This window comes from Arachis hypogaea, chromosome 1 (assembly GCF_003086295.3).
Source record: "Arachis hypogaea cultivar Tifrunner chromosome 1, arahy.Tifrunner.gnm2.J5K5, whole genome shotgun sequence".
Classification (NCBI taxonomy): Eukaryota; Viridiplantae; Streptophyta; class Magnoliopsida; order Fabales; family Fabaceae; genus Arachis; species Arachis hypogaea.
Window position 1 is genome coordinate 39731303 of NC_092036.1, and position 11641 is coordinate 39742943.

Consider the following 11641-nt stretch of genomic DNA (forward strand, 5'->3'; position numbering starts at 1 on the left):
AGAGAGTTTGTCGGAGGTTAGGGAAACTCTATAAAATTTATAGAGCTTGCCGGAGAATTAGGCGAACTTGCTAAATTTTATAGAGTTCGTCGGGTCTGGTGAACTTGCTTAAATGCCCAAAAAAAAATTGGAAATTAAAGTCTAAAAATCATGTTTAGGGAAATATAAATTTTTTTTATTTTATTATTGAAAAAATTTCTGTTTTAGGCTTTAGGTTTTAGGTTTTTTTTAAAAAAAAAAAAACTAAATAATTTTGGTTCAACTCTGTTTTTTAAAATAGGCATTTTTGTATATCAACAAATCAAATTAGCTACTGATTTTAAGTTCAATTAGTTCAACCGGCCGGTTCAATCCAATTTTGAGAACATTGATAGAATGTAAACAAAACCATCACCAAAAGATCGCACTCCCTCCTAATTTTATATCAAAAGAATAAACTATTATTTTTAATCGTAAATATTGAGTTAAGTCTAAAAGTGATTCTTAAAAATTTTGTATCAAAAAAGTTTGAGATTTCAATTGCACCATAAATATTCCTAAAATTAAAAATATGGTAGATACTACTATGAAGACTTTATAATTGTCTTCATATGAAAATGTTTGCTTTTAACTCTTAGATAATAGATTGTATGGTTAAATTTTGATATGTTATAAAAGTATTGTCTTTGTTTAAAATTTAGCTAAATAAATAAGTCACATTTTTTAACAAAACATCTTCATAAAAAAGATATTTTTGCCATCTTTACTTGAGTAATTGCCTGAAAATATTACACCACGTTAATTCCTCACTCTCTTTCTATCGAATTATTAGTCACACTGCGAGTGACGCGACATATACCATTCCACGCTAGACTAGACGAAATGACGTCATTTTAGTTTTGACACCAAATGCTTGATGAAACGACATCGTTTAACCTTATTAATCATACATTTTTTCGTGGGACATAAGACATTTTGTTGAAACGATATCGTTTAACCCTAATAAACAACAAAATATCTTATGTCCCACGAAAAAATGTATGATTAGTAAGGTTAAACGATGTCGTTTCATCAACCATTTAGCAGCAAAAATAAAGTGACATCTTCTCTTCGTACATTAAAGAGATGTATTAAGTCACTCATAGTGTAAAGAGTAATTAGACAGAAAGAGGTGTAGACCAACATGGTACAATTTTTCAATCTTGAAGATCTTTATAGTGTATTTGGAACCTTGGAAATCTCTTCGATACAAACAGCCAATTTCAGAGACTTCTTTAAAGTTTAACTCCACAAAAATTCAAACGTAAAAAATATACCTATAAATGAACGAAACTAACTTTATACAAAACCTACCAAACTATATAGGCGTTAATTTCCTTCGTGAGTAAATTTATAAGCGTTTTAATTTTTTTTGGATAAAAATGATAGTTTACTTTGGAAAGATAGAAAGACATGTATACGTTTCCATTTAAAAACAGATACATGATTATGTTTCTAAGGATACAAAATTAATGTATTTTCTATATATATCTTTTAATCTTTACATTTGCATTATGTCCCTTAAACCTCACACATTCTTCAAAGTGAAGCTCAAATTCTTCCAGGACAAACTGAGCGAGTGTCTCAACCATCAAAAAATGAAGTCACTAAGTTGCCTAGGTTTACCTCTTCGACCGTCATTTTTAAAAATATATGCATTAACTTCCACATCTGCATTCAAACAATTCATCCTGTGCCTGATCCATGATAAAGTAATGTTAGGTGAAAGGAACAAAAAAAAAAAAAATAGTGGATGTAGAAAACAAGATGGAAGTGCTCAACAGACGCACTTTCACCTAGGTTTCAAATTGGGCAATTTAACTAAATAAAATGTTTGGAAACCAATATTACTCAAATGTTCTAATTTGAATCAGGTTACATCTTTTACGAATTACTAATTCGCTAGACTACGAAAAAGAACATAATTTGCTAGATGCAGAAATGAATTAGGAGGATATTCTGCCACAAGCTAATTCGTTGAAGGATGCAACGAATTACTTGGAGAAACATAATTCATGAGTAATTCGTTGTTGGCAGCAGCGAATTATTATGGGCAGCATAATTCGTGGCTCGCTGAAGCGAATTATGAATTTTCCTTTCTACTTTATCCTTCATTCTCATTTTCAGAAAGGGACACAAGAAACACAAAATAATTTTTTCATGGTCATATTTTATAAGTAAATATTTTTGTTTTTTGATATTTTATTTCTCTTCCAAAATTTTGACCTTTCTACCAATTCTTTGTTGTATTTTCTTGATTCATATAACGAATGTTTTTTTAGATAGACCTCTCTTTTAGTGTTTTATGATGTATGCTGTTATTTTTTAATGGAGTTTTGAGTATAGTTTGTTCATGTGGGTCCTTTTTTATTGTTTTTGCTACTTTCTAATGCATGTTTTTTTGTTCATACATCATAGAACACTAAAAAAAAGGTCTTTTTAAAAAAACATTCATTATATGAACATAAAAAAGAAAAATTGGCAAAAAAAAAAAATCAAAATTTGAAAGAGAGGAAATAAAATATCCAAAAACTAAAATATTCACTTATATAATGCAGCCATGAAAAAATCATCTTATGTTACTTGTGTCCCTTTCGAAAGATAAGAATGAAGGACAATGTTGGTAGAAAGGAAAATTCATAATTTACTTGCAAATCATGCTTTCCCAAATAATTCATTGCAGGCTCCAATGAATTAGCAAGACAGAATATCCTCCTAATTCGTTTCTGCCTTTAGCGAATTACATTCTTTTTTGTAGTTTTGTTCATGGGTCCAGCAAATTATATAGATGCGTAAAAGAAAACACATGTAACCTGATTCTAATTAGGACATTTGGGTAATATTAGTTCTCAAATAATTTATTTAGATAAATTGCCCAAGGATTGGGCAGGAGTATCTCTTCAGTTTACAATATCTTTTATATACCACAAAAATTAGTAACAGAACTTACGAGGGAAATCATAATACCACTCTCATTTTTTATAACGCCACTATACACATGATTTCTTTACATCGTATGTTTCATAAATTTATATAAAAAAGAGTAACATTATCAAAATAGGAGTAGCAAAATCCATTTCCAACTTATTGGTATATTAAAAAATTAATATTAAGTCGCAACAAAACAACAAATGTTTGAGATGCAATATTCCTTTTCGGGATGTAGAATTCTTTAGCATCAGACTAAAGAAACAGAAACACTTGGTCCACATAGAAGAATTACAAATCAAAATCCAAAAAACTTTAATTTGATAAAAATTGTACTGTTATTAAACCATAAATTGTATCCTATCATAAAATTTGATACTACTTATTTATAATTTTTTATAAAATTGGCGATGATGTTACAAAAATTCAAGTCAAGCATACTAAGATTTAAGACTGCTAAGGGGAGTCACAGGCATGACACATCCCTAAATCTAGGATTACTTACTAGCAATGAACACTGATGGAAATATCTCCAATACCAGTTTTGAAGGCATATAAGAACCCCATATGATTTTATCAGACACCGCCAAATAGAGATAGAGGAATTACTTACCAGGTGAAGTGGTCTTCACAGCATATAGAACCCCATATGATTGAAAGCCCAGCCTCCTTCCTGCATATGAACAAGCAACAGGACATATTAGATGAATAAGAAAAGAAAGGTGGCAGAAGCTGACATTACAAAGGAAACATTTAAACAGAAGACTATAATATCTATATATTCACCACATGCATTAAACTATAAGAATAGGCAACTGCTATTCTGATCCATCTTAAACCCAAAGTTAGTCTTGATATGTATTTATTGCCCGATAAATGCTCTTCACATGAAAACCCTTTGAAAAGTAAAGGCAACAACACGAAAGAAGACGACTATATTACAATACTATTTGAAAACTCCATTTCATGACATTGTATTATGATTTGATACAGGAATGCGTTTTATATAATATAATCACTTATTCAGAACTTCAGAAGTAGAGAAGAAAGAGGATCTGGATATGCAGAACTTGAAATGCTTACCACGTTGCGGTATACATGTCATAGAACTTTTCAAAGGCTTTATCAAAGCAGTAGTGGCAAATCAAAAGATCCTTGATGTCAGTGACATTGCATGTTGACTTGCAGCATTTTACCTATATATAATGCGAAATGTTAGATCTTGCCTCAGACAGTTTGTTCTTGAGTGTAGAAGACTTGTAGAAGCCCCAGTACGGAGTATATCAGATCAAGCATAGCACAATAATAAGAGGAAAAGGACTTGCCAAAAGTGACAGAAAGTGCAGACAAAGGAGACAGAAATAAGTATAAGGCAGAAAAATGTATGAATCAAATTATCCTAGGTCTGTCATTAGTTTTCAGAGTGTTAACATGGCTGGTAAAAGGTTACATGGCCTAGATTAGGTTAAGATTCAACTCCAGAGTTACTTGCTGTGCATTTTAAATTCATTTGTACATATGAAGTAAGATTTTAGCCCTTGTTAAATCAAAGCATGGTAACTCACCAGACGTTTTAGCTTGTGTGAGTAACACTTTTGATGAGATGGGTGTGTCTTTATATGTTCATCCAAGTGTCCTGCCCTGGAAAATCAAAATCTTAGAGCAATAACTACTGAAATCTGCATTCCTACCACGTTACGTGTTTGTATGCTATCTATTTTATGGAAACAATGTTCATCAAGAAGGTGTAGTATGAACTACAAAATTTCAGCACAAGTTCATTTAATTGGAATGGAGCATAAATCACAATATAATCCATCTTAATGCCAACTACAAATGCATAAAACTATGGCAGCAAAATATTATACCACTCAAGAGCAACAGTATGTCCAAATAGGGTAAAAATAAAAGATAACACACAACATAAAAAGTACTACAAATATGCATGAACTCAAGAATTTAGTTTTAGTGAATAACAACTATAGGTATATGAGGATTTATGCAACAAAGGAAACAAGAAACCAAGTAAAAAATTACGAAGAATTTAGTAAATTAGAACTTAGATAATTCTTGTTAAAAACCAGAAACTTAGTATCTCCGTTTACAAGTGTTTTTGAAAAAGTTTTTGAAAGTACAAATTTTCACAAAACATGTTAGATATCTTTCAAGGATCAAATAATCATTAGCCTTAAGCTTTTAAAAACATGAACTCTATTTGTTTTTCTTATTATTTGCGCAAATTTGTTAAAAATGTTAGTACTCAATTCACCACTCTTGAGTAATTATGTTTATTGACTACTAACACATTTGTTCTAGCATAGCATCAACTACCATCATAAGTTAGTAGTTTTCACAGCAATATCATCTAATTCAAAAAGAGGGGCATGGAGAGGAAAATAACTATCCTTAGACATTTTACAGGAAATGTAGCCAGAGTACAAATTTTCAACTTACCGGTCACAAAGGACTACACTACAATCAAGGCAAGTAGCCAAATTTGATGAGTTACGGCACACATTACAGTTTGCAGCCAACAAGTCTTTACCAATTTGATGGCATCTACATAAAATCAATAAAAATAAATAAATTAATAAATTCTGCTGATTTTACTTCATTTGCATGCCAAAAATCATTCAATAACAAATTCTCTTCAAAGAATATGCAATACAAAATGAGAAGCACTACTACTAATTCACTCGAAGTATGGACCACGAAAATAATTTCATTTTTTGGTCACCATAAGATATAAAATTCAACTTTCCAACATCCAAATTTCAAGCTATACAGGCAACAAGTCAACAACAACTTTACTCCCTTTGACCTAGATACAGAAGCATTTAACAACCACAAAACTTCTCCTAGGAAGTATGATGAAGTCATAGCCTCATAAGGATAGGATAGAGGTACTCAAGGAGGAGGGAAAATTTGCTTTCCTATGTACATTAACAACTTCAAAATTAATCTGAACATGACATTTTTAAAAGAATTTATGTTTGTCATTCACATTCCATAAACTCAACATGCACTTCAGAAAATCATTTGAATAAAGACTAAACAACAACAACAACAAAGCCTTGTCCCACTAAGTGGGGTCGGCTAAATAAAGACTAAAGGCTAGACAAAAAAAGAATAGGTCAATAATAAAAAAGACAGATACTTGAAAGCTATCCTTGATAATGTGTCCTATTATCAACCTAAGAACTGATTAAATGGAAAAATGGTACAACTATGGGAACACTGCATTATCAAAAACTGACAGAAAACAGAAATTTGGAACCTTCTATACAGTCCAAGAAGATCCTTGGGAATGGAACTAGATCTATTACTTGATGGTGTGATCTGTATATAAAAATAGTATAATTCATTAATCACTATCCATTATAATTTATACAATTTTTAAACAAAAAGGAAAGATGAAAGGAGTGAACTTTTGTGTATGAAGGGATTGATGACAAACCTGGCTACAACTCTTTACTAGACAGTCTTCAGCTAGGTGCCCAGGTCTATGACATTTCCAACTACAATAAAATAAAACCATACGCACAGCCCAAATGAGAAAAGGATTAGAACACAAAGGTACTCAAGTGCATGGGCATGAAATATGCAAGCATTGATGGGGATATTCATCTCTTAAGTTTCTCAAGCATATAATCAGAACTGCTAGCATCTGACATTTTGACTAACTACGTAAGTATTGAGTACTAAATTCCCAATGAAAATATATACCATTCATATGTTGAAAGGCTAGATCTCTTTTTTGTCCAGCGATGCCGATCATAATCCCAGTTATCATCACTAAATACAGGCTCCAGCAATACATTACTGATTCCAGATGAGGAGAAATGTCTGACTTGGATATGGGAGGATCCCTAAATACATTATGAAAGAAGAAGAGAATATTAGATGGGTATGATGGCTAGAACTTTTAGACAGAAATAAATAATATTATAATAGATGTACCTCATTCAATTTCAGAGTTTCCAAAAGCTCCTTTTTGCACTCCATGCTACAGACATCATCATTTGTCTATGAAAGCCAAAAAAAAATTATATAAATTGTCATTGAAATAAGAAAAGCCCATAAACTACAAATTAGAGTGAATAATTTAGATCACAAACTCACCTCATTGCATATGTATTCTCCGCATCTGCCACATATGAGACAAACAGGTTCTCCACTGACAGGAAAGCGCTGCTCACTTCTGCTTTTGATTCCATCAAATTCTTTTTCTTGGTCTTAAGAATATAGTCAAAGCCATAATTGATGTAAGCATTCTTGAATGCTAAAAGTGTAAATAAGAGAGGAATTTAATATACAAAACTTAATCTTAAGAATGAAGAAACAAACCAGTAGTATCGGGAGGAGTGTGTGCTTCTTGACGGTCTGAAGGGCTACCTTCATCACCTATCCATCAGTATAATTGAATTGTTAGAAGCACAGATACATTCCAAGATGATAGCATGTTTCAATAAATTTTTGTTAGAAAAGATACATTTCTTTATCAACTAATCATGAAACTTCTCACTACACGTGATAAACAATAGGTGCATTCCTCTCCCAAAAAGGAAACAAAAAAACGAAGACAGAAAAGTGGTAAAAGAAATTAATGAACAACAAAATTAGTATGCATGATCATGAAAATAATATCACGTGATTTTTTACATGCTAATTATCAAAAAAAAAAATTGTCATTGAAAAAAATGCAAAAAGTTGAACGAAAGTTTTCCAAGAAACTCACTAGCATAATCCACCAAGGCTACAGCAGAGTTAGGGTTTCCCCGGCAGTGCTGTCACATGAATAAGCAAAATTTGAGGAGAAAATTAAATAATCAGGCAATCTTCAAAGACATGACATCAATCAAACTTCAGTAATTGAAATTACCAACAACACATCTTCAGTCAATTCTACACGATCGGAATTCCGAGACGAATCAACTTCGTCCCTGGCAAACCCAAAAATAAAATAAGAAATTGTGATTCACGAATTTTCAGAGCAAAAAAAAAATAGGATAAAAAAATTAATGCATAAGAAGCAACGGTGGCAACAACTGCTTATTTGAGGAAATCATGGTTGACGAAGGAAAAGTGAGAATTACCTTCTTTTTTGGACGTAATCGCGGTGTGACATGGAGCTAGGTACATCGCAATCGGGCTGGGATTTCGGAGACTTGGGATCGCGGTGGCGTTTGAGGGAGCGAGTATTTTCGACGGAGGAGCTGGCGGAAATAGATGGCGGTTCATCGGATGGAGGAGCGTTGCCGGTGGCAGTATTGTAAGCTGGACAAATGAAAAAAAAAATAGATGAATTGAAAGGAAGGGGAGAAAGAAAATGTAGAAAGGGGTGTTTTGTGTACCTTGTAGGTTCTGAAGAACAGAAGAGAGACTGAAGTGTTTGTTGTAAGAGATGGATGGGTTCTTGTAGAAATTCGATCGAGTTCCCATTTCCTTACCAAAGAGAGACACTGACAGAGTAACAAGAGAAACTATTCTCTAGGCCAGTCTTGAAAGTGATTTTGGCTATATTCTTCTTCGGGGAAAAGTTGCCTCCTCCATTCCATCTTGGTAGCTACGCTTCCTCTAAAATCTTCAACAAATGGAAAAAAAGACTTAACATTCTCTGGTTTCTATCTCGGAGCTTCTTTGGAAATTGCAACCTTCTAACGGCTTGTTTGGTGAGCCTACGAGAAAAGATTTTTTTTGAGCCTTTTTTTTTTGTCATGAATTTTTTATTCCTACTTTTTTTAGGAGTATTTTTAACCATTATTAAAATAATTATAAAATATACTCCATTTTTTTTTAAAAAATTACTAATTAGATTTTGATTCCTCTAAGTTTTGATTTTTTAATTTTTTTTCCTTTTTTTTATTTCAGATTCAGAAAATTCTAGTAGAATAGAAGTTCTGGACCCTGTACCTTACAACTTGCAGAAGAGCTGTTCGTTACTATAGATGCATCTTATCTGAACAGCGGATCATGATATCGGGGAGTTGTTCACAGCGGAAGAAGTTGGGAAACGCTAGGGTTTTTCTTCCAATTTCAATCACTGTCATTCTCTCATCTTCTTCCTCTTCTCGTTCGCTTATCCTCGCCGCCGCAACACGCCTCAGACGACGCGAGGACTAATTCGTCGCTGCCGCGCAACCTGCTTCTGTCACCGCCGCGCAAAACGCCATTTTTGCTCCTGTGAGCTTATCCTCCTTCCACGAGCTTTTGCTCTGGTAGCTTTGCCTTATCCATTAACGTGCCTTCGCCTCCTCGATCTGTTTCTCAATTTGCGTTCTAACTTTGCACGTTTAGATCTGTAACTAAATTCACATCCTCTTGTTCTAATTACTTTAATCATTGTTATATGCTAATTATTCTAATTACATCCTCTCTCAATAATGTTTTCGATTTCGATTTTGTATTCACTCTTAATTATTTTTTCTAGTATTTCATCTTTCATGAGGCTTTGATAATTGACTCGATGCTCTTTATTACTTATTTCTTCCTAGTAATTTCATGGAAGTTCTATTTCGGTTCATTTCTTGTGATGTGCTGTTATCAAATTACCGAATTTAGGGTTTTCCTCTTCTTGATTTTGGTTTTGGTTCCATCGAATTCTGATTTTGGTCCACATCCTGCTATTGCTAATTTTGTGATTGTGCCACTACTTGATTGTTAATTTTGGTTTTGGTTCTATGGAATTTTAATTTTCTTACTGATGCAGAGGTACATAAAGCAGAACAATGACGTTGTCCTCTGTGAACCAGAGATGGGTATCAATTTCTTTCACTTCTCTACTTTCTTTGTGCACATTATTACCTCATTACTTCTTTTTCCATTAGGTTCCATAAAAAAATAATCATTGTTTTAATAAAACCGATATGGTATTATTACTTGATTGATTGTGTTAAAAGCAATTAAGAATTAAGATACAGGAGTTTTAGATATAATTGAGATATCAGCTGAAAAGTTCGAAGAGCAGCAGCCAAATGCCTAGCAGCATTGATTGTTTCTCGCCCTGAAATGCTTTCAAAGCTATATGATGAGGCATGTCCCAAATTGATCGGCAGATTTAAAAAGAGAGAAGAAAATGTCAAGATGGATGTATTTAATACTTTCATTGAGCTCTTGCGTCAAATTGGCAATGTAACTAAAGGGCAGATTGATGCAAATGAAACCAGTCCTAGATGGTTGTTGAAGCAAGAAGTTTCAAAGATTGTCAAATCTATAAATAGGCAATTGCATGAGAAATCTATCAAGACAAAGGTTGGTGCGTTTTCTGTTCTAAAAGAACTGGTGGTTGTCTTGCCAGACTGTCTTGCAGACCACATTGGGTCACTCATTCCAAGAATCGAAAAAGCATTAAATGACAAATCATCTACATCAAATTTGAAGATTGAAGCTCTCGTATTTACTAGATTGGTATTATCTTCACACTCTCCTGATGTTTTCCACCCATATATTAAGGCTCTTTCTGCTCCTGTTATATCAGCTGTTGGTGAGCGATATTATAAGGTCACTGCTGAGGCCTTGAGGGTATGTGGAGAACTCGTACGTGTTGTCCGCCCAAGCATTGAGGGATCTGGATTTGATTTCAGATCGTATGTCCATCCCATTTATAATGACATTATGTCGCGCATAATAAACCAAGATCAGGATCAGGAGGTTAAGGAGTGTGCCATCTCCTGCATTGGCCTCATTGTGTCAACATTTGGTGATCATCTAAATGAAGAACTACCAGCATGCCTTCCTGTACTTGTTGAACGAATGGGAAATGAGATAACTAGTCCTATAGCTGTCAAGGCATTTGCTGTCATTGCTGCTTCTCCACTTCTCGGGTGGATCTGTCGTGTTCTGGAGCTTGTAATAGCAGATTTGACTGCATTTCTACGGAAAGCTAATCGAGCACTAAGGTAGGCAACATTAGGAACCTTATATTCAATTATAGTTGCATATGGTGATAAGATTGGTTCTTCTGCATATGAAGTTATTATTGTAGAACTCTCGGGACTAATTAGTGATTCTGATTTACATATGACAGCTATTGCCCTTGAACTCTGCTGCACGTTAATGAGTGACAAGAGATCCAGTCCTAGTGTTGGTCTGGCTGTCAGAAACAAAGTTCTTTCTAAAGCTCTGACATTAATTAAAAGCTCCTTGCTGCAGGGGCAAGCTCTTTTGGCTTTACAGAATTTTTTTGCTGCTTTAGTCTATTCTACAAATACTATATCTGCTAATGTAAAGATTTATGATTTGTTGATTGTATGAAAATATTTGAAGCTTGCATTGAAATTAATCAAAACCTAGATTGGAAGTCTCTCTCTCTCTTTTTTGAAAAGTGGGGTTAGAATCCTCTTTTCCTTCTTCCCTTTGTCTTACTTCTTTTAAAAACTTATCAGAGTGCACAATATATTTCATTACCAATGAGATTGATTAATTTTATTTTTTCCTTCGTTATTGCCTTGTGTTTGAAGGATACTTGTTTATCGAGGTTTTTCTCCTTATGGTCATTCTTTCTTGCTTTCCCAAAAAAAGTTACAAGCCTCCTAAACGACCTTTAACAAACAAGGTTTGTTCAACAGTACCCCGTGGTGTATTTTTATTTTTATTTATTTTTTTAAATTTCTTTTTCTAATACTATGAAATATCTAAGTTTATTGTTGTTTTTGAAAGCCATACTCAAATTATTCTTTGCATGAATAATAATGAG

The 11641-nt window shown here is 33.3% G+C and overlaps 1 protein-coding gene and 1 pseudogene across 2 annotated transcripts; one reads left to right on the top strand and one right to left on the bottom strand.

Moving 5' to 3' along the window:
- Window positions 1-1407: 1407 nt before the first annotated feature.
- Window positions 1408-8680, bottom strand: LOC112802799 (uncharacterized). Of its 2 annotated transcripts, none has more exons than XR_011862801.1 (15): window positions 8301-8680; window positions 8043-8223; window positions 7829-7889; window positions 7685-7733; window positions 7294-7350; window positions 7069-7181; window positions 6907-6972; window positions 6673-6815; window positions 6404-6464; window positions 6224-6285; window positions 5401-5505; window positions 4512-4587; window positions 4030-4142; window positions 2849-3619; window positions 1408-1977 (listed from the first exon to the last, which is right to left on the bottom strand). XR_011862801.1 is itself a non-coding variant. In XM_025846156.3 (15 exons), the coding sequence occupies exons 1-15, from the start codon at window positions 8386-8388 to the stop codon at window positions 1610-1612; spliced, it is 1341 nt and encodes a 446-aa protein (XP_025701941.1). In that variant the 5' UTR covers window positions 8389-8680; the 3' UTR covers window positions 1408-1609. The 2 variants fall into 2 exon arrangements, 1 of the variants encoding a protein (XP_025701941.1); XM_025846156.3 differs by having other exon boundaries at window positions 1408-1715; window positions 3560-3619.
- A 969-nt stretch (window positions 8681-9649) lies between these two features.
- On the top strand, window positions 9650-11214 carry LOC112717088 (cullin-associated NEDD8-dissociated protein 1-like; annotated as a pseudogene).
- The last annotated feature ends 427 nt before the right edge of the window (window positions 11215-11641 follow it).